General features: G+C 37.6%; 1 protein-coding gene across 2 annotated transcripts in view; it reads left to right on the top strand.

Annotated features, from left to right (window-relative positions):
- The window catches only part of LOC129254355 (adenosine deaminase domain-containing protein 1-like), a 32,221-nt gene that overhangs the window by 2,034 nt on the left and 5,854 nt on the right, over positions 1–24,333 (top strand). For both annotated transcript variants that reach the window (XM_064115544.1, XM_064115545.1), the window contains exons 2-12: positions 8,335–8,474; positions 9,636–9,903; positions 11,041–11,171; positions 13,366–13,582; positions 13,918–14,376; positions 15,798–15,930; positions 17,044–17,205; positions 18,388–18,437; positions 19,586–19,620; positions 20,041–20,158; positions 21,287–21,515. In XM_064115544.1, coding sequence (XP_063971614.1) covers positions 8,370–8,474; positions 9,636–9,903; positions 11,041–11,171; positions 13,366–13,582; positions 13,918–14,376; positions 15,798–15,930; positions 17,044–17,205; positions 18,388–18,437; positions 19,586–19,620; positions 20,041–20,158; positions 21,287–21,515 — 1,907 coding nt within the window. In that variant the 5' untranslated portion in view covers positions 8,335–8,369. The remainder of the gene's footprint in view (positions 1–8,334; positions 8,475–9,635; positions 9,904–11,040; positions 11,172–13,365; positions 13,583–13,917; positions 14,377–15,797; positions 15,931–17,043; positions 17,206–18,387; positions 18,438–19,585; positions 19,621–20,040; positions 20,159–21,286; positions 21,516–24,333) is intronic.

The raw sequence follows: 24,333 nt of genomic DNA, 5'->3' as shown, positions 1-24,333 counted from the left end.
GATGTTGTCCGTTTGGGCAAATGTTTGTCTGTTTGTTGGACTGGTGCCTGTTGCAAAAATTATTAAGCTGATTGAATCAGGAAATGTTCCAACTGCTTCATGAGGATTTAGCGGTTGTAGGTATAAATCCGTATAAATCGCGCTCTAACGCTCTAAAACTGTGTTCCGGGCTGTGTTCTTAAAAGTTGTCCTTCATATTCATTTTCGCAAAAGAATATCAAGTTTTCAATCAATTGTCGATAGTTATCCTGTTTATGATAAAAAATACTTAGAAATTGGGTTAGGTTAGGGTTAAAAATTATCAGGGCACAAAATATATTTTTTCAGCTCGAGCGTCGAGCTGGCATTATTTGATCTGTGAGATTATGTTTTTAATGACATTCATTCTATTCACAGCAATATATTATTAAACATTGCCACACGCGCTGCGTGCCGCATGAATTATAGATAGGTCTATACTTATCAGGTGAATGCTTTACCGCTTCACACTGATCATGCTGATACTGTTTTGTAAATTATAAAAAAGGGGAATTTCACCTTGATAAAAAGATTGCGATAATAAGAAAAATAATTTCAAAATATCGGTGAAGGTGTTATTATTTTTTTTTTAATTGGAGTTAATAGAATTTCGAATGCTTGATTTGTGATGCCATAAACAAGCAGTTGCTCTATATTCTATGTAATATAAAATGCCAAAATTTCCCATTTTTAATGGTCCGTAATGACCCACTTTTTTCTTTTTGGAACGAGTAGGGGTATGAAGTTATCTATTGGAATTCTGAATGTACAATAAAAGTAATTATCATGTATTTCTTGACATTTCATTTACTTTTTTTTACCATAATTATATCCTAAAGCTGCTCGCATAGGCCTACGCCGTCACAAATAATTTTTTTTTTAATCTCATCTTTTTTGGGTGGGGGATGGATTTTCCTCGAACGCATACCAATTTTTCAAATTATTTTTTTCTGCTATTTTCATAATAAACTTTAAATGAATTCACCTTTGCACTACTTAATTTATTCAAAGACAAAATTACATCTAGTCATCATCATCATCACCAACTTCATTCTCATCTTCATCACCACTACCACCATCATCATCATCACCGCCACCATCACCACCACCATCATCTTCACCAAGATAATTTTCATCATCATAATCATTGTCATCATCGTCTTTCTTTTTTTCTTTTTTTTCCCCTTCCAGTTCTTTTTTTCCCTTCATACTTTCCTCCTTTTTCAGAGGGGCACACCACCACGCCCCCTCACTGGATATCCGCCTCTAAATGTGTTTGATGTTGTATATAAGTTGGCAGATGCCTCATGAATTGAAATAACAGAGAAAATAAGGAAATGGAAAAAAGTAAGAAGAAAAAGAAGGATGAGGAGAAGAAAAAAAGAAAGCCAAACAAACAAGAAAAAACAATATCAAAATTTCGTAATAAAGTCTTCTACGTCAGTTTAATAATTATGTTTTCAATGAAATGAGAACATAAAAGAATTGAAACAAGTAAAAAGGGCTACATCATAGTTAAAAGAAATAGAGGGAAGCTCCGAGACAATAAAAAAGGGTAAAAAAATAAGAAAAGACTTTGAAACACTCACAACACGAGCATAAAAAAAAAATTGGGAATAAGCGAGGACAAGTAGCTGAGGGACCCCCCCCTCTCTCTAGTTATTTATCTATCAAACTCGCATTTACAAGAAATTCTTACTAATCAAAATATTGCGAGCAAAAAGCACGAGCTGGCATTTTTTTAAATATTCAAAACTGATAGAGAGACACCTTTTAAACAATTCATGAAACATAATAATCATTCATTAGCTTAATCGAATCATTCGATTGCGAAAGGATCTGAGAATTTAGTGTTTTTAGGAATTCATTAGAAGCATAAAATTGTATCTCAACATTAAAATAAGATGGGCGCAACGCATGAGCTAAAGCTTTATATACCAATACAAAAGTTGGACATTTAAAATATTTTCGTAGTTATGAAAAAGATTGATATTTCATGAAAGCTCGAATCCCGAGGAATATTTTTTATTAATTGACTTTTAAAAAGGCTGTTCTAAGCCCCATTTAATATTTGATTATAAGTCGAATAAAACAGTAAAAGCTGAAAAAATAAATTATTTTTTATTCCATCATTATTCTCTTTCTCTTTAACCCTGGTTCCTTTTTTTCTGGGGGGGGGGTGTATTTTGGTTTTAAAAAAGAGAGAAAAAAGATAATTGCTGGCTTGTGGACGGTAGTGGTAGGGACACCCCTCCCCCCCCCCCCCCGTAGTTACGCGTTACGCCATTATTGGACCAAATGATCCTACATGTCCGAGGCAAAACTTGTGCAATCAATTAAACATTATTTAAAAAAGAAAATTAAAGCTTGCGCTGTTTAACTTCAATCTCTTTCACCTAAATTTACGATGAATGCTAGCGTTATGAAATATATAACTATCAACGTCTGGCGAAAAGAATAACCAACCGATCACCTGACGAGAACGCGTATCACGTGATCTGCATATCAGCTCAGATCGCGAGTCAGAAGTGAAGAGCAACTGCCAAGAAAATCAAGAAAAAGTCGTCAAAATGTAAGTTTCCCTTAATTTCTTTCATTTTTTGTTGTTGCTAACAATGCATTTACACACTAAAATTTAAATTTAAATAAAAGAAACGAATTATAGCTTCTACTTGTGATATAATATAGAAATATCCTGTTCTCAAAGATTTCTAACCCAAAATACTACTGATGTCGCCTATGAGGTCCATACATGTAATGTTTGGACCTCATTGGTACTAGGAGTGCATACACCCATGGGCATGGAATTCAGTGAAATTTGTTTGCTTGCCAAACATCTTACAATATACTTCATGTATGTAGTAAGTAGTAACTAACCGTAGATCTATATCTTCAGACTTCAGAAATATAAATACCGGTACTAGGATGGGGGGTTGGCCCGGGGGGGCCACTTCCATTGTCGAGTGGATACCGTGCGCGACCACGGGGTCTCGAAAAGCACCCTAAACACGTATTTTCCATATTCTGAAAATGCATCCCTTAACAAGTATTGGCGTGTGAAACCCTACCCTAACGAATATTGGAAACAAAACGATACTCTTGGCAAGTATTCCCTGAAATGAACCCCTAAACAAGTACAGGAATATTTTATTGCTATATGTCACGGGTCCGTCGGTCGTCGGTTTTACCTTTACACATCATTTGGTTTGAACGGCCCCTCCTTCCACACCTCGCGCAAATCGGACTCTAAACACGTTGTGTTGGGGCAAAAGGACATCCTTTATAAAACATTTTAATTTTATTTTATCATCCCCGCAAATTTGACCCTAAACACGTAGCTTTCCTAGCGAAATAGATACCCTTTTTTCATTATTTTTGTGTTTTTGACACCCTTATCAAGTTACGTACGTAACGTGCCCTATCTTGAAAAAGACATCCTTTTTACGTGTTTTTTTGGTCACGCATGGTATCCACTCGTCAATGTAAGTGGCCCCCCCGGGGGGGTTGGGTGTCCGGACACGTAACAGAAATGAAGCCTTGTTTTTATCTCAGGAATAAACCAAAAATATAGGTTGAAGAGTTTTTTTTCACCATCAATATTTGTTCTTTATAATATTTTCTTATATTCTGTGCTAAAAAGAATTAAAGACATTGCTTGTAAACTTTTCAAAATTGAGAGTAAAAGTCATGTGTCCGGACACCCAACCCGTCCGGACACACAACCACTGGGTATACTACTTACTACCATGGCGAATTTGGTATTAAATGAAAGAGGATACTATGTATGTTCTTCCACATGATTGGGATGCTGTTGGGATTAAAGTATATTTCAGGTGAAATTTTCTTTGAAGGAAAAAATTTATCATGTTTATATTCATGCCAAATGTATTCTATAATTATATTTTCGAACATCGTTTCATAGAAGTATGAATTCAAATCTATGATTCATATTACATTTTCAATCATAATACGTCACCACTGAACGAAAAATTGAAATCTGAAATGTTTGTGCTGAGAATTAAGTAACCAGCACAAATATGAAAAGTTTCTGTCAAGTTTTTATTTTCAATTTGTCTAAAATATGAAGATTCTTGGGGGAAGAATGACATGCACCTAAAATTCTTTCAGCTGCTGATGACAAAGCAATGTGATGAAGGAGCATAACATACTCATTTGTTTGATATCAAATTTGTCATGATAGCACAAATATTTCATAAAATACAGTCAATTTTATGTTTGGCAAGTGTCAACTTTTGTTTGAATTTCGTGGGTGTATGCAAACTTCTGGCCTCAACTGTATGCCATAAGCAGTAGCTTAGCCGTAGAGGCGCTGGTTAGAAAATTGAGATCGTCTACAGGGACTGTCTCGGTTTTCAAAGATTCCTCCACACAAGAAATCTAACGCTAGGAAAGTTCATTCACCTGTCAGGTGCCGACATCAATCGAGTGCGCTAGTCAATTATAAACATCAGGTTTCATGACAAGATTATTAGGAGATGGCAAAGTGTGAATAGTAGACAGTGAATTGGGGATATTAAGGTCACTGAAGCTATTTCTAGCACTCTCAATCCCTGTAATTGCTGTCTATATCCCAAAAGGGTAGACCTAAATGGAAAAAAATGTCCCCATTACCATGGACAATTCTCAATTCATCAAGACATGATTTGTCTTGGTTTAGTGAGGATATCCTTGTTTTCTAGGACAATCCCAATTTTTGGATCAGCGCCTCTACTGATATTAAAGGAGAATGAAACCCTTGAAACTAGCTGAATCCATATCAAAGAGAAAAATCAAAGAAACATATTGTTGAAAGTTTGAGGAAGATTGAATGAATAATAAGAAAGTTATGAGCATTTGAATATTGAGATCACTAGTGCCATGTAGATCCTCCCATCGGCAATGCGACCAAGATCTGTGATATCACACACGTACAACTCCCTCATTACTTTAGTACTTATTTCACTTATATTCTCACTTTTATAGAGTCTATCACAAGGTTAGGTGTTTTCTTTATGAGATGACAAGTACAGAGGTTTCACAACATTATATCATTGATGAATCGTTTGTCATATGATTAGAATGAGCAAAAAGAGATGTTTTGGGGTATATTTTCAGTGTCCGAATGGGAGAGTTGTACGTGTGTGACATCACAGATCTTGGTCGCATTGCCAATGGGAGGATCTCCATAGCATTAGTGATCTCGACATTCAAATGCTCATAACTCTTTTATTGCTAGTCCTATTTTACTCAAAGTTTTGTTGATCTTATTCTTTGATTTTTCTGCTTTCACAAAAGCTAACTTGCTCCAAGAGTTTCATTCTCCTTTAAGGTTGGCAATATTATTTAATGTTCCAACTAATTTTAAGGCTTAACGTTAGAATCTAACTTAGATCTTAACGTTACAGACTCGTTCATTAAAGCACCACCAGGAAAATAAGTAGTATGACTATTAACGTTAGAACGATAAATACATAAATGACCCGCCAGATAGTGTCAAGCACTCCACATCACGCCTCTGCTGATGATTGCATGCAGTATAGGCGCATCAGGACAGCACAAGATTGTACCCATCTACAGGAAGACCTTGACAGCTTGCAGGAATTGGAAAGAAAGTGGGAGATGGAATTCCACCCTTCCAAGTGCAAAACGTTGAGAATCACTAACAAAAGGAAACAGATTCTAGGCCAGTATTATATCCATGGGCATCCAGACATGCCAACCGTTCCCTGTTTAGAGTATTTGTTCCTCTATTTTGCTATGAATACACCAATACTTTTTTTGTATGATTTGTTACTTTTTTTTAAATTTCCAATAATGGAGTATGTACATAGCGCATGACACTATAGCGCCGGTCCGACGGTCCCAGACCGGTAAAAATCACTGCCGGGCCAGTAACTTCTTAAAGGAGAATGAAACCCTTGAAACCAGCTAAATCCATATCAAAGAGAAAAATCAAAGAAACATATTGTTGAAAGTTTGAGGAAGATTGAATGAATAATAAGAAAGTTATGAGCATTTGAATATTGAGATCACTAATGCCATGTAGATCTTCCTATTGGCAATGCGACCAAGATCTGTGATGTCACACACGTACAACTCCCTCATTACTTTAGTACTTATTTCACTTATATTCTCACTTTTATAGAGTCTATCACAAGGTGAGGTGTTCTCTTTATATGAGAGGACAAGTACAGAGGTTTCACAACATTATATCATTGATGAATCGTTTGTCATATGATTAGAATGAGCAAAAAGAGATGTTTTGGGGTATATTTTCAGTGTCCAAAAGGGGAGAGTTGTTCATCTGTGACATCATAGATCTTGGTCGCATTGCCAATGGAGGATCTCCATAGCATTAGTGATCTCGACATTCAAATGCTCATAACTCTTCTATTGCTAGTCCTATTTTACTCAAACTTTTGTTGATCTTATTCTTTGATTTTTCTGCTTTCACAAAAGCTAACTTGCTCCAAGAGTTTCATTCTCCTTTAAATGAAGAGAACAAGTAAATTCTTGCCTACAAGCACATGTTTAAAGGGTGAATTATCAAGTTTTCAAGTAGAGTCATTTCACTTTTTTTTCACCGATCTCACTACAACAAGCTGGCGATTGTTACATTGAGACAAATTTTAAAAATACTCTTTTTTTGTCAAAAATACTTTTTTCCTTCTAAGAATACTTTTTGTTGTTGTTGTAGAAGGTTGGCAGGTCTGGGCATCTCCTAGAGCTAGTGTTCTGTTAGGTATCTTGGTATCCACATTGACCAGAAACTCAACTTCAACAGCCATGTGGATACTACTGTCAAGAAAGCAAATTCTGTCACTGCCTTCTTACAACGGAATTTCAAGCACTGTATGCGCAAGATCAAGCAGGCTACCTACTTTACCTACAGTACGCCCAGCGGTGGAATATGCTGCAACAGCATGGGACCCACACACAGAGGAACATCAACAAGATTGGAATGGTACAACGAGAGGTGTGCACGCTACGTCACCGGTGACTTAAACCAAACATCCAGCGTAACGGCCATGCTTGAAAACCTGAAATGGCCATTGTTACTCACCAGACGCCTTCACAGCCGCCTTGCTATGCTGTACCATATCCGCTCCAACCTTGTTGATACTACCTGGCAGTCCTACTTCAGTGAGCTGTCAGCATCAACTAGGGGACTTGATTTATGATCTACCCCATTGCAGCAGTCAGGCCTATGCTTCTTCATTCTTACCAAGAACCTGCAAGGACTGGAACATCCTTCAACAGGATCCAGCCAATTACCCCACTGTTGATGCCTTCAAGGCCTTTTTGAGTGGGATGCCAAAGAAACACCACAAACAAGAATGTTTTTACTGATATTATTTATTATGAAATAACAGTATGTGAAAAGTTCTACTCATACACACATAACCAGTGTGTTTATCTTCATCACCTTGAAGAAGCACTTACTCTGGAAGAAAAAGAAAGAGGTCTATTTCTGTCAGGGATATGCTCTGCTGAGACTTCGTCCGGCTCCGCGGTATGCATGGATCCAGCGATGCACTACATGTGTAGTGCACTCTACTGGATTACTGCGTAATTCCTCCTTTTGATGGGTGTAAAAGAAAAAATAATAAAGAGAAAATAATAGTGAATACAATCAGCTTACCACCTTTCCGAAATATATGCTGGCAAATACAGAAATTTTATGACAAACATTCAGGATCAGGTTCCTCTTCGATCGTTCACTGTCATGTTTGTAATACAGCTGAGCGTACGAACGTAATTGGCTGTTCAACTGTTCACTATTATTTTCTCTTTATTATTGCGCTCCTTTTCGCCCATCACAAGGAGGAATTACATGTACGCAGTAATCGAGGGGGGTGCACTAGCGTACCCTTTTCTCCATAGACGCTGTTTAGGTGTCGGTCGAACCCTCCAACATTACGAGCCCAATTGATGGCAAACATCCATCCGTGTAGGAGGAGGACAAAAAATTCTGAAAATGTTTTAAAAACTTCTCTGTAATAGCGGATAAACATGCATCAGTCTATACTATAGGCCTAATTCAGTACCCGCTGTCCCATAATGCCAGTGAGACGGGCCAGTGAGTTGGATGCGTTAAAATCAAATAAGTTCTTTTTGCCATAATACTCTCCAATGTAATCAATTAAATTTGGGGTCTATTCGAATGATCGATGCAAAAACTAATACCAGGAATCTGTCAGATGTGCTCAGGTGTTTCACTCCTTGTAGGAATAAGCTCTTTCTTAATCGTTTTTTTTTTCCACATTTAGATAATTTGATTGATAATGATATGCTTTTTAAAAAAACCATTTTCAGAGTTTCTCTTTTGGAGCATAAATTGATGAAGCACCATGAGTAATCTACAAGGCGTAAACTACCAATATGTCAGTCAGCAGTCGTTCAATGCAAAGTCTGGCAAGACCTTCAGCAAGATCAATGTTGTGGATGGAATACAGGTGAGCCCTAACCTAACCAGGGGCCCATAACACAAAACTTAGCAATGATCGTAGAACATTTTTCTACGATCGATTCCATTGACTACAATGTACAATCAATCGTGATAATCAAGCGTACGATCAATCGCTAACCTTTGTGTTACGGGACCCAGAATGATAACCTGGGCCCCGTCTTACTAAGAGTTGGGATTAATTGATCCAATCAACTATATGGAAATCTTTCTTTGTTATTTTTCCTGCACAGGAAATTTGCACAATGTCCTTTACAAACAAAGAGGAAGCACATTGAATTATCAAGACAACGATGAATATACGAGTGTACATCATATCTAGAAAACACTTTAAACAAATATGCATTTTAGATGTTGGCTTTGCTGGCTTTCCATAGTTGTGATTGATTGGATCAATCACAATTCTTTGTAAGATGGGGCCTGGGTATGGTTATTGAAAAAAACTAAAACTAAAACACCTCTTAAACTTCACAAATTGACATTGACACTAACATCATTATTTGCATGTGGGACAGGATCCCATTTAGCGAAGTTAGTCAAAAATTCTCATTCCTATTGGAATTTTTTTCCCTTAAGCCAATAGATAAAGAATTAGTAATAGTTAGTGACATTTAACTATTCATGCCTTTGGGCTCCTTTTTTAACTTGAAAAAAAAAAAGAAGATACCTAATAACTAGTATTAGTAATCACACCTACGGTGACATGACAAGTGTTTTTTCCCCCCACCACAGACTAAATCGTGTTCCCTGGACTTACAAACCTTTCCCTTGACTTGTAACTCTTTTCTTTGACATATTTACTCATTCTCTCAACTTAATCAGTTGTTCCCTTTACTCTTAAAAAAACTTGCTAACCTGTTCCATCAGCTTATGGCGAGTTTTAAGTTGTGGAAATGCGTCAAGGGGATGAGTAAGGTAGTAGAGGGAATGAGTTATACTGTATATCATGGGAATCAATCATAAGTCAATGGAACCAATTAGAAAGTCCTGGGAATGAGTTTCGAATACAAAAATTTGTCACATCACCTCAGGAGCTCCGTAACAATGGAGGCGTAGGGCAGGTCAATTAATGCAACTTGATATTAGATATGTTTCAATCTTTCTTTGGTTTGTCAAGCAGTTTTCCCCAATATCTGTTTAATCTTCCCAGGGTCTAAGAGCCAAGGAATCAGAGCCCACTCCTACCGACGGCGGTGTGAATCCCATCATAGCAAAGGCCAACCCCAAGGATGTCCCTCGGGATCTCATCCATGGCTTTGTTTCAGGCAAGAAGAACCCTGTCATGGCGTTCAACGAGTTCTGCCAGTTGCAGCGCCTGACCCTGACCTTCGAGGAGGTTGTGCCCGAAGGAACGATGGGGATCATCACCTGCAACTATGCGGTGGTAGCTATAGTGGATGGCACCAAGTTTCCACAAGGTGAGGCGGTTAAAGGCACTCTAATGCTACAGTCACGCCGACGATACTGATTCTAGACCAACGGAAGCTCTTACGTTATAACCAATGACAGATAATCATTAACTTTGGGGTCTGTTTTGTTAGTGTGACTGACATAGCAAAACAAAAAATTTGAAAAAATTCAGTCGCAGCTTTTAGAGGAAATCCTGCGGAGCATCTTTTTTTTTCTCCAATCTTTCCAATATCGCCATTCATGAGAAAACGGCAGGTATGGAAGGCCCTCGTGAAATCTTGCATGCAGCAAACACGTGCACGTGACTTTCTGAAAGGTACCTGCACAAACAGCGATGGCATGAACAGATATGACACCATCATGGCCTTTTTGTATAAAGATTGCGATTGCTTCAAATAAATTTGATTACAAAAGAGAAAGAAATGGAAAGCCAAATAATATTAGATTCTTGATCTATTATTGCACTCTCTGTCCATGCTGGTTGGACAAATTGATGATCCTTTTGATTAGAATACTTCCATTTCCCTTCCTGAAAGCACTAAACTTCATCTACAAGTGTTCTTTCATTTGCTTTTCTGCAGTTCAGGCAATTCTTCTTTCAAAATTAAAGGTAAAGATGTGAAAGGTTTTCTATTATAGTTGGTATGGTTCGAGTCAACATTTTTTTTTGTAAACTGATTTAATAGATTAACCTTGGAATCTTCATAAGTGGGGGCTCTTTGATTTGCAAGCGGCAGCAACAAGAAGGATTGCAATAGCACCCTGCCAATAAAGCACGAGTTCATTACTTGACCCTTTCTCAATATGTATTTGCTAAATTATGTATAATTGATTCATGAAAAATGCGTAAGCCATGATTTTCGGTTAATGAATTAAAATCGCCTTTGTGAAGGTACACATGTTTATGGTTTTTACATTGCAATACATCATGGGACACTATTCTATGTGGTGGATGGATGTACATTGTAGTATAACTATATGAACACTGATTATCAATACATTTTGGAATGTTTCATAAAAGACATTATAAATGTAGGTATGACGTCTTTGGAAATGTTTCTGCTGTTGCTTCCTGATTTACTACAATGAAGTCCCATCATGCCTTGCGATTACGGAACCATTTTGTTTCTGTCCTTCCTAAACAGGAAAAGGCAGGACTAAGAAAGATGCCAAGGCAGCAGCATCTCGGATTGCAATGAGAGCATTTCTTGGGATGGATGATGAAGAAGCCGATAGACGAGATGCTAAGGGGGCCAGGGAAGCCAATGCTATTGTGGTAAGTTATGGTCAAAAGCGAAACTCAGCAGATTCCCAGATGTTGGAAGGGGGAGATGAGCCTGTGTTAAACTTAGGTTATCGTAATCCCAAAAGGATTGGGCTATTTCAGAGGTATTAAGGACAGAGGACATACAGTAATGACCGTGCCAAAATTTGGCATGCTCATTCTCTCCAACATAAACTGTCAGTCTTAACTCCTGAACAGGGACAGTCAACCTGCCCGAAACGTCAAGTCTTCTCTCCTCCTGCTTTACAACTCCACTCGCAGATTCAAGCCCCCACCCCCCCCCCCCCTTCTCTCAACTACCCAAGTCTCTCTCATCTCTCCAACTCAAGCCAGCCTTCTTCCATCTCTCCAACTACTGAAGCCTCTCAACTCTTCTGGTTTACAGTACTTTTTTTAAGGACTACACTTAATTCCGAATGATACTCTACTTTCTAGCCTCCACTTTTCTCCTATCCATTTCACTTCTACCACTTAAGTTTCCACTTTTCCTAGTCCTTCCTAGGACTTGACATATTGTGTACCATAAACCTCTTTCTGATGAACCATACCACCATGCAAACCAAACATCATAACCTACAGGCTGGTAGAAACAAAATTTCATCAAAATAACTTTGTAATTGTTGTGAAGGAATGAGCATTATTTGCATATATACATGTAGGATTTTCACTTTCCATGCAGATGGCATCTTTTTAATATTTATAGGTTTTGACAAATTTACGTTATTTTTGTCTCGCCTGCATAGCAGAGCGAGACTATAGGCGCCGATTTTCCGACGGCGGCGGCGACGGCGTCAACATCAAATCTTAACCTAAGGTTAAGTTTTTGAAATGACATCATAACTTAGAAAGAATATCGACCTAGTTCATGAAACTTGGACATAAGGTTAATCAAGTATTACTGAACATCCTGCCTGAGTTTCAGGTTACATGACCAAGGTCAAAGGTCATTTAGGGTCAATGAACTTAGACCATGTTGGGAGAATTATTTTCAAAATCTTAACCGAAGATTAAGTTTTTGAAATGACATCATAACTTAGAAAGTATATGGACCTAGTTCATGAAATTTGGGCATAAGGTTAATCAAGTATTAGTGAACATCCTGCTCGAGTTTCAGGTCACATGACCAAGGTCAAAGGTCATTTAGGGTCAATGAACTTTGGTCAAGTTGGGGGTATTTGTTGAATTACTATAATAACTTTGAAAATTTATGGATCTAGTTCATGAAAATTGGACATAAAGTTAATCAAGTATTAGTGAACATCCTGCCTGAGTTTCAGGTCACATGACCAAGGTCAAAGGTCATTTAGGGTCAATGAACTTCGGCCAAGTTGGGGGTATTGGTTGAATTACCATCATAACTTTGAAAATTTATGGATCTAGTTCATAAAACTTGGACATTAGGTTAATCAAGTACCGCTGAATATCCTGTGCGAGTTTCAGGTCACATGACCAAGGTCAAAGGTCATTTAGGGTCAATGAACTTCGGCCAAGTTGGGGGTATTGGTTGAATTACCATCATAACTTTGAAAATTTATGGATCTAGTTCATAAAACTTGGACATTAGGTTAATCAAGTACCACTGAATATCCTGTGCGAGTTTCAGGTCACATGACCATGGTCAATGGTCATTTAAGGTCAATGAACTTTGGCCATGTTGGGGTAATTGTTGAATTGCCATCATAACTTTGAAAGTTTATGGATAGAGTGAATGAAATGTGGACATGGGTGTAGTTGACAAGTCTTAAGTCACCGTTCAAATGTCATTTATGGTCAATGAACGTGGTATTATGTCATTATAAATGGTGTTTTTGTGAATGATTATTTTATAGTAGTTTTCAAAGTTAGCACTGCTGCTATAGTAAATCGCGTAATGCAGGCGAGACTGCCAGAGGCGTTCCACTTGTTTGTTTTTTAATTTTTAATGTATTTTTCTTTTTTCATCCTTCATTTTTTTTCGATGGAAATCATTGCAGACCATTTAACAACCAAATTTAACCCGAGATTAATAACGCAGGCCAATAAGAAAGAAATTCACCCATTTAATCATTTTCATCTTCCATTGTGTGAGAAAAGAAAATAATAAAACTACATAAAATTTAAGTAGTTTTGCTGTCAACAAAGCACTGTACAAGGAATTAGTACACAGGGGCAACAATTGTAATTGATAAAACTTTTTTTTATGCAGGTTGATGATGAACCGATTGCTCCACGTCCAAGGAGAACATTTGGTGCGTCTGCGCCAAGCGATGAGCCTTTGGTCCATGGAGGCGGCGGCGGACATTACCAGATGAAATATGAGTCGGCTAGGCTTCCTTCAAAAGACATGTGGAAAGTCGCAGAGAAACAGGAATCATTCATGGAATACCAGCTCAGGAAGCAGGCACAGCCAAATCAACAAATGGGTAAAGCTACACTTGAAAAAAATGCAGTATGGCAAGGCTCCACACTAAATTTTTCTCTAGGTGGCCCAATCGGTCCACCGAAATCATCAATTTCATATTTTTGGTGGCCCTAAAACAACAGAAAACATTACATAAAAACTTTGGTAGCCTGACTGGGCCATGAAGTGTAGACTTTTACAAAATTTCGGTGGCCCATCTCTCAATTTAGGTTGCCCAGGGCCACTGCTGATGTCAAGCCCTGAATGGGAATAACCAAATTAGAAATAGAGAGTACAATAAAACAATTCTCTTTTCAGAAATGAAGAATCATGTGGGATTTTTTTTTTTTAATTCAGCTGCTGGTAGTTCTGGGGACAATGCAAGATCCGCTTCAGGGCCAGCATCACAGCAGCAAGCAGCTCCTTCTCTTCCAACCAACTCTTCCTCTGAAACCGTGAGAGTCCCGCAGAGTGTCCCCATGGCAGCAAGGGCCTGGTCCGGTCAGCCCCGTATGCCCAGCCAACCGGGACCTGGTCTGTCACAGACCAACAGTGTCCCCCAACAGCAGCAGCAGTTACCACCCTCTACACCTACCCAGCAACAGCATATGCAACCTTCTGCACCGACCTTTCCACAAGGCCAAGTACAGCAGGGTGGAGGATACAGTAGCAGCCAGTTGGATGTAGGTGGAACAAGCAGAGTTGCTGATAATATTGCATCAGTTGCAAGGAACATTCCCAGAGTTGGACCCCCATTCCCTGGATCCGGAAGTACTGGACTTTCTCCGTCATATGCTGCCTTTGTCATGAAGTTGGGTAGGTATCTCTTGTTTCAAAGTTAAAGGGATGGAAATAAAGAAAGTAAAATTCACAGAGCAAAATGCTGAAAATTTCATCAAAATCGGGGAAAAAAATAACGAAGTTATTGAATTTTAAAGTTTATCAATATTTTGTGAAAACACTTATATGCTCATCGTCATGAATTTTCATTAGGTGGGCTGATGTCATATCCCCACTTTCCTTTTTCTTATGTTATTACACGAAAATCATAAATGTTTCATTTTTTTCATACATGTGTAAATGATTTGTCTCCATTATGATGACATAAGTTGCGGCAATAAATAACTCATGCACTTGATCAGTTGTCAATCCAATTGTATTAGTTCTTGGTGGAAAAATTTGGAATAAACCTAATTTCATATAACAAAATACAAAAAAACAAATGGGGATGTGACATCATCAGCCCACCTAATGAATATGCATAAAGACATGCTTAGAACTGTTTCACCGGAATAATCAAAATCGTTAAAATTCAATAACTTTGTTATTTGTTATCCGATTTTGATGAAATTTTCAGCATTTTGCTTTGTGAATTGAGATACAAATTTTTCCAGTCTGGCCCATCCCTTTACTGTTTTTTTTTGCAGCCCAACTGCCAGCAGGGTTTCTGTATTGATTTGTTTTATTGTTTGTTTTCATCTTTGTCTCATATTTCCAATGCAAACTTTAAATAGTAAATGTGTAATTCCCTTATCCCATCCATTCATCTGATTAGATAGATATCTACATTTATATGAGGGGGGGGGGGGTCCTCAGAAGATAAAAGCAATGGTTGCATGTGAGATTGGTGATATCGTATGGGAGTTGAGACAGGATTTTTAAGTAGAAGCAAGGCTGGGAAAGCATTAGTGAGTTGTGAAGCGGATAGACGGGTAGAAAACTGATAGCTTGATGCAGTTGCTAAGTTTGGAAGAACCAGTGGATGTGCTGTGAATAGAATGCATTGGTAAAGTTGTTAGGGAGCCGTCGATCATGTTCTAAGAACTAGTTTTAGGTGGCTGATTAGAGGGAGAGGGGGCAGCCAAAGTAGACATGGAGGAAGCTAATGGTAGAAGAGGGTTGGATCGGTTGGAGAAGAAATTCACGAACAAGAGCAAAATGAAGGGGAGGAGAGGGGGGGGGGGTCAGGTTAACAAATTTCTGTGAGTGTGAGGTCTATCTTTTTTCGCCCTATAATCGGATCGGGGACTTAACTGGATTTGAAACCTGGGGCCCGTTTCATAAAGCTGTTCGTAAGATACGAAAGACTTTACGCACGACTGGTGATCTTTTCTTGTTCTAAGTGATATCCCTATGTAACTGATTTAGCGCCTAAGAACAGGTTCCAGTTGTGCGTAACTTTACGAACAGCTTTATGAAACACCACCCTGCATTGCTATTACTGTATGCCACTACAGGTCCTGAAGATAAAGGAAACCTTGTGGCCTTGGGGACGGGCGATGGTGTATCCTCAGGAGCTACCATCACTCAAGATGGCAGGACTATTCTGGATTGTCATGGAGTCACTATCGCCAGACGAGGCCTTCAAAGGCAAGTATAAATATTAACAAATTATAGTCTTGACTTGCAACTCTTTTTTGTGAAATTTTGTCTATGGATATGTTGATTATAATGCAGCTAAATATAGTGTATGCTGTGATATTTGGAATCAAGAAAATGATACAAAGAAAAGGAAGTTTATTGTGCTGTAAGTCATTTACTTCACGCTGTTGAGTCTGTATGGGACTATGCATAAATGTTTGGCCTGAATGTTTCAGATGGTTTTTTAATAGTTTGAATATAAGGATATCCGAAGAGCAATCGTCTCCAGTGGAACTTTTCATCATAATGACAAAAGTAATTAACATGAAAAGCTTATGATTATTGTCTTTAAATGGGAGTTCGTCTTTATTCACACATGGATAAGTAATGACTTGCTACTTGTTTTTCGTTACTTTGTTACAATTCACATCCCTATCAGTAAAAAAAAGATTGGAAATAAAATAACTGATTGACATTTTTTCTGTAGATGGAAATATCAGTCGCGGCGTGACTGACATTTGTGAATAAAAACTGAAAAAAGTAAATTCAGTTCAATTTGAATTTTGTGAATATTCAAAATATGCAATTAATATATGTTTCTATTCTAAGTCCATATCATCATTTCTTTTATAAAACGATATTTTGTTCATTATCTCTTTTATAACCAGTTTCCCTCTGGGAAACCACCTGACTGGCCTTGCTATACACATGCATGATCAGAAAATTGTCTTAAAAGGGTAGACTTGCTGGTTGGTGGAAAATTGAAATGTGTGTGATGTATGGAGGATGTAAAAATTCAGAAAATGAAAATCAGACTAGGGAATTCAAAGTAAAAAAAAAAAGGTAGAGAAAAAACCCCCAGGTGTAACGACTTCTACTAGGTACATGTTTGGACTTTAATTCCTTAAGTCTGAGCATTTTTCTATGAGGATTGCATTTATTCAGGGGTATGATAGCGTTTACAAATATGTGAATAGAATATTAATTTGACTAGTCAAAATAATACGTTAAGGGTTTAGAAAACCTGAGGACTCGCGCATGTAGAACAGTCTAGTTGAGTGTTTCCCCTTTACCTCTGTGCTTTTCTTTGTTAGCATAAATTTACGTTTGATTGCATCGCAGGTATTTATACCAGCAGCTGAAGTTCTTTTTTGAAGGTGACATTCAGAAGACAATATTCACTGGTCAGCAAGGAAGCCCTCTTGTGTCTTTGAGAGAGAATGTCACATTCCATCTGTACATGAATCAAGCACCTGTCGGTGATGCGGCCAAGTATTTAAACCAGTAAGTAGAAGGGTGTAAATTATTATCAGTGGTGATAACCTTTGGTAAATGAAGGATTTAAAGCTGCCTGCTGGTAAATAAATCCCAGTATTTACCTGTAACTGTTTATTTACACAAAAAACAAAAATCATTTTAGATTTCAGGTTCTATTTCAACCTTGGAGCTATTAGCGATGGACATTCATTGATTTGTTAATGAATTCACTGACATGCGACCGTCATTGCCCTCTGAATAACATTCTTTTCATATTTAGCTAATTTGTTCCTATCAAGTCTGCCGTCAAATAGGCCATGAGTTGAAAGAAGCAGTTCGTGTTTGATTAAAAATTGATATTGCACAAACTGTAAGCGTAGAAAATGATAAATCACTTAGATCATGGAAAATCAATGTGCAGTTCTGGTTTACCTTTGGTAATCTTAGTTGTGATTGATGTATATTTTATTTCATTTGTCTCGAGAGGAGACTAATTTAAATTCCGCCTCGCACATGCGCACTCATTATCGCTTCATTGCAAATAGCAGGTTTAAACACCTGTTGCACTCTTCAGAAAAAAAGGATTTTTTTTCCTCGGAAATACGACACGTCTTTACTGAACAGACTAGTCATAGGCCTATCTATTTTCAGTAGTTACTCGAGGCGAAGTGATAAATTCTTGCAGTTTGGAATCGTATTTTTACATTTTGTATCATGAGTTCGAGCAAGTCTCGTGATCAGGATTTGGCTGATTATTGCGGGTCTCCGACCATACCACCTCTTCGGCTAAACTCTGGCGGCGATGCTTCACCATGGGTCTAAGCACCCCGCAAGCACTTCCACCTCCAAAACCGATAAACGATCAGTCACGAAACGAGAGAAAGATGTGATATGTCCCTGATTTTGGTGCTAGTGCTGAAAAAATCTTTCACTCAACTCATGAATCATTCATTCAGTTCATATTACTCCAAGAGGGCATGCACACATCCATGCACAGACAATACATCGCAGCATTTCATTTTTACAGCCTCGAATTTTAATTGACTGCTTTACATAATCAACAATAGTTATGTCTACAGGGGTTCTCCAACCTGAATATGATATGAACAGAATAAATTGAGAGATGAATTAAGCAAGTAAAACAGGAAAATTTAATCTGACGTTTGTGATGGGCTTTATATTCTTTGATATGATGTTTTTGTATTTTAGGCCGAGCAATGACCCAATGCTGGATGAAGGAGGAGCTCTATGTTCTGTCAGTAAGTAACTAAACAGGGATGATATGAAATGAAGTTGAATGTGGGTAGTAATAGTGAGCATGCCATTGATATAAAGTCTTAAAAGTCTTTGTTAAATTCAGGGTTAATAGCTACCATATTATCTCCATATGTAGTAAGCTATAGCCTCTACCAAACACTGTTCTATAAATGAAATTTAGGTTGAAAATAGAGGACTAGTGTGCAGAATTTTGTCAGCACAGATGAGAAGAGTTAGCACATGGATGTGTCATTGCTTAGAAAATTTACACATGTACCGTTTCTACAGTTGGAATTTGTGTTAAATGATTTAAAAAAATCAAGCTATTTCGTAATTAGCTCTTAAATGTCTTTTTTGTAGATTATATTTCCTTTTTTTCCCATCGTTTTAAAAGAAGATATGTAAGTTTCCTGGGGGGTGTTTCACAAAGAAAAAAAAGTATGACTTAGAGTCACACTTGAGTGCCGATGCGTACATTTAAGTGCCAATGCGTACATGATATGCAATGCGCAATCTTACTGATGAATAGGCAGTAGTGCGCATCCTCTTAGGATGATCTTACCAATGCAATCATACTTTTTATATCGCAGGCAACTAGGCATTTAATTGCGAATCTAAGTCTATGTGAAACACCCCTCTGGTATACCAATCTGCTATATTCAACTTTAATGAAGGAAACACCTTCATCTTCTCGAGCACAAATTGTAATTACAGAATGGCTCATAATCGGTTGTTGTATAGCACTCACTTGTATAATATTTGACACTCGTGTGGCAGTTTCATCAAGCTATCTGTCATTACAAATGCCATAAAAAAAGGAATTTGAAATGCCATAGTGTGGGCTCTGTGTTCTTCCAGAAATCCTTCTTTGAATATTACCCTAAAAAAGAATCTATGGAAAAATCATGTTTGCATGATACCTTTACTATTTTGTTGTGTCGTTGCAGGAACGTCCTTTATAACACCTCACTTACACTTATTGCATGCGAGCAGAAACGCTTTTATACTTGGCGCGCATAAGTGCATTTCGTAAGGGCGTTTCTGCACCGGTGAGGTGCGCGGAAGTGTGGTGCTAGGGGCTTTCCTGCACCGACACAACAATTTGATTCCATATGCATGCAACCATACTTTCCTTATGATTTTCTTTCAGATTCTCACATAGGATTAGATGGAATTGGGAGAGAGGTAAGTTGTGATGAAGGGTCTTTTATTATTTGTCTCGTTCATGCTTTTAAAGATGTACTCCAGCAAATACCGTGTGATTCAATTTAATAAAAATGAAATTTGAAAGTAAAACACTAGAAATATCAAAAATCAGATGAAAGATGAAATTAACACATATTTAACTTTTTGCATTGTTTTGGTGAAACGATCCTATGCATGCATCATAAAAATGCAGTGAGTGAGGTGGTACTGTCAATGCCCCTCTTTTTCTTTTTTGTTTCATTATGAATATAAAATTATAATTAAAGACACTTGAACTTAAATTAAATAAGAAATAGGATTGAATACCGATTTTATAATGTGGAAGATTACCATTGTTTTTTTTATTTGTAACTTGGTGACATTTGTGATTTTTTCCCCTTTGTTATTTGTGTTTACTAGGGTGCAATACATTTCATGTCAGCCAGTGACAAGTTGTTGAGATGGAATGTGCTTGGTGTTCAGGGTGCCTTACTGAGTCACTTTATCCATCCTATCTACTTGGAATCAATCACCCTTGGTAGGTAATAGTCCCCCCATCTCATCTCATGATTAAAAAAAAATGTAATATACAGTTTATGTTTTAGAAATTGAAGATTCCTTGAGAAGTTAGAGGTTTGCCAAGTGGAATGGAAAAATAGTGTTGTTTACATTGTTTTTGTGTCGCCAGTTCACAGCTAATGATGATATTTGCCTGCTCTACTCAATCACAACCCACAGTGTGTCAAAAAAAATAGTTATTGATATATTGATATACCATGAAAAAGCAGATCTTTGAATTTTTATTTATAAATGATATATGAAAGTAATTGATGTAGAAGAATTTCTAGAATAGATTCAATGAAAATGGAGAAACAGTGTTCACTATACCATTAAAAAAAAAATCCAGTTTGTTGCGTTTCATGACTTTATACTTTGACAGAAGGTAAATGAAGATATATTCTTTCAGATTGATGACTGTTCCAAATTTTGATTGTTGAAGCCCAAATCCATATTTTGGCTAATGACACACACCTGTGCCTGATGACCTAATGTGGGTTTTCAGCTTGGTAGTCACAAATGAAGGGCAGTGACAAGAATTCATTCCATTTTCATCTTCCCCAGACTCTCTCTCTCTCTCTCGTATTGTTTGGTGTTACAAATAATTAAAGAAATGGTGGAGAAGAGGAGGAGGGTCGGGTTGAGGAAGGAGGATGCACCAAACAGACAGGTTGAGGGTGATTTCAGTGAGTGAGAGGTGAATCCAGCAAATCCTGTGGTCGGGGACTTAACTGGATTTAAAACCTGGATGACTAACTAACATGAAGGCCTGAGAACCCCCCTCCCCCTCCTCTCCTGAGAAGGAATTGTCTAGTTGGGGATGATGATGATGATCAAGTGGTACTGAGACTCCTGACTCTTGCCCTTCAAACAGAGGGTCATGGTTTTGAATATCAGCCGTGATGTTCAATTCCTTCAAGAAATATCTCCACATTGTGCTGCACTCAACCCAGGTTGGGTGAATGAATACCCGGCATTGTCAATTCCTTCGAAAGCACTGATTGCTGAAAATGGCAGCTTGATCTTGGGGTGGGGTTCCGCTTCAAAATAATCTATTTCTTGCATGATGATGCTAGATAACTGCCTATTATTATTATTTTGTATACAGGAAGCATGTATGACCACGATCACCTAACGAGGGCGATGTGGGGCCGAGTGGATGACAGCCTCGCCGGAACGCTTCCTTCAGGCTTTGAACGCCACCAACCTCTTCTTGCTCAGGTGTCACAACCTGTTAAAATCCAAAATGGCCTCCAGCCAGGAATCAGCGTGAACTTTTCCAACGGGGACAGCATGTACGAAGTCTTGGACTGCGGTAAAGGACGAGCACATCAGACGTAAGAATAAACATCACAAATTGATGCTTCAACTGCCCTATGATAACAGAGATTGTGATTAGTGATTTGGTAACTCAAAACAGGAGCTTCATATGACCCTACAGGCTATAAAAAAGGAATATTATTTAGTGTAATGATGAAGACCTGAAGAATATTTTTGTAAAAAAGAAAAATTGTGTACTTTAAGTTTAAGTGATGTAAAAATCTGTAGATGACTGGCGTTCCATAGCACAAATGTTAGTGATTAATTGTACCCTATATTTTGGTGAATTATTGGATGGTCTAATACCACATGGACTATTATCAGTTCGTCTAACTTCACATAGTCTTAACTCATTTCGTCTACAACCAGTTCGTCTAATAGCCAATTCGTCTAATTCCCACTTGGTCTAATATCCAATTCGTCTAATTTCCATTTGGGCTAATAACCAGTTGGGCTAATTTCCACTTGGTCTAATATCCAATTTGTCTAATTCCCACTTGGTCTAATATCCAATTGGTCTAATGAGCAGTTGGGCTAAAATCATTTAGTCTAATTTTCAGTTGGTCTAACACCACTTGGTCTAATTTCCACTTTGGCTAATTTCCACTTGGTCTAATTATCACTTTGGCTTATTGCCACATGGTCTAATGACCGTTTGGTCTAATTTCCACTTGGTCTAATTTCCATTTAGTCTAATTTCCACTTGGTCTAATATCCACTTGGTCTAATGACCACTTGGTCTAATAGCCAAATGGTCTAATGACCAGTTGGGCTAATCGTCACTTGGTCTAATTTCCATTTGGTCTAATTCACACTTGGTCTAATGTCCATTTATTCTATTAAATATAGCATCATTATTATTCATTTTATCTAGAATTATCTAATATGGTACGTAATGGATAAATACCATGCATCCGTTAATACATATCGCCAGGATCCGGAGGGGTAGAGCTGGTGGGCGCAAAACCTCACCGTGAAGGACTATCGATGACAAGATAGTCGCTCATCAAATTAATTATTCTAATAAAATAATTCTCATAATTAGGCCTGTATATCGATTATAAGATGATGATAAAAATTATATCATACTCATAATCATTACATCCCCGCATGCACATATACAGAACAATAAGTTGGGGACCTTGTAGCTTATAATGGTCGAATGGCAGGGTTTCATCAGAATAAAATTATTATGAAGAAAGGAACGAAAATATAATGTAATTGATTGTGTGGATACGTATCTGGTAAACATGTTTATGCCTCTTTTAAATCATTGTTCTGCACCATTACGGACGATACTTCAACTTGATGGCCTAGTTATGCAGTTTGGGGGATTCCAAAACTTACAAGGCCATTAGATCATGCAATTTTGTTATGAATATTTGTTTAGTTATTTCAATAGTAAGTTTGGAGGCAAATAACAGACCAGTTAGATATAGTTTGATAACACTATACAGGTCTATTGGGTTAGCTGCGACAACATCACTGCGACCATCTTGGTAGCAGCCACATCATTCTGACGTGTAATAACATAGTATACATGTAGTCTACGCTTGCAGACCTTTATCAGTTATCACCACAGTAGTCATTCATCTTATATATCTTCTCATTCTGTTTTTGTTCTACTTGTTCGCCTCTTCCTTAAAATGGATTGGCAAGGTTCCCACCCCATCAGGGAAATCAAGGAAATCAGGGATTTTTAAAAACGTTTTTCCAGTCAGGGATTGCCTCAAATCTGGGGAAAATTTCTCAAATGAGGGCAAAATCAGGGAATTTTGATCGGCCCAAAAGTCGAAAGCATGATAGTCAGTGAGACTCTGTTATATTTTGTTGTATATTAAAACAGCATTCATTGAATGACATGTTATGGTGTTTTTTTTTAGTGTAGCCTCTTCTACTACAATACAAGTATAGGCCTACTGGTACATTAATTATACATGCATAACTAAAATAATAATAATACATGTAATTCACTGCAACAACTTAGAAAACATGAGAAACTGGGAATGGGTTTAAATAATTATCAAGGAATTTTTAAACTTCATCAGAGATATCAGGGATTTTTGTTTTCTTGAAAAGTTGGGAACCATGATTGGGTTAAGCCAGCGTTAACTATCTACAGTAGATCGTATACATAGAGGTGAATGAATAAACATATTTTTTCACCTCTATATTAGCATTATTTTACAGAAAAATAGCAAATTTTGTTGTTTTCACCAAAACCTTCAAAAATCCCCTGAAACAGACAAAAAAATCCCCAAAGTTTGTTTAATCCCCAAATAATTTTTTTCGTCCCCACAGGCTTTCGAAAATCCCTATATTTTCAAAATTCAGTTGGGGACAAAATATATGTCACTCTAACTGTACAATATCGAGGGGCGCGCGTGTGAAGATTCGAAGCCGGCGCGCGGAAAGTAACTTTAAAAATTTCACCAGAAAATTGAAAAGAAGTCACCATGCAGACTTTACAAATTAGACCAAATGGCATGTAGACGAAATAAATGTTAGACTATCTGGAAATTAGACCAAGTGGAAATTAGCCGAAGTGGAAATTAGACCAAGTGGAAATTAGCCGAAATGGAAATTAGACCAACTGCACATTAGACCAACTGCACATTAGACCAAATGAATAATAGACCAAGTGAGGATTAGACCAACTGATATTAGACCAACTAGTATTAGACCAACCAACTATTAGACGAACTGGTATTAGACCAAATGCAATTAGACCAAGTGACAATAAAATACATTAGACGAAATGGCAATTAAACCAAATGAAAATTAGACCAAGCGACGATTAGCTCAACTGGGCATTAGACCAAGTGGCTATTAGAC

This window comes from Lytechinus pictus, chromosome 2 (assembly GCF_037042905.1).
Source record: "Lytechinus pictus isolate F3 Inbred chromosome 2, Lp3.0, whole genome shotgun sequence".
Classification (NCBI taxonomy): domain Eukaryota; kingdom Metazoa; phylum Echinodermata; class Echinoidea; order Temnopleuroida; family Toxopneustidae; genus Lytechinus; species Lytechinus pictus.
Note: the sequence above shows the minus strand (reverse complement) of the source record. Positions and strands in the feature narration are given on the sequence as shown.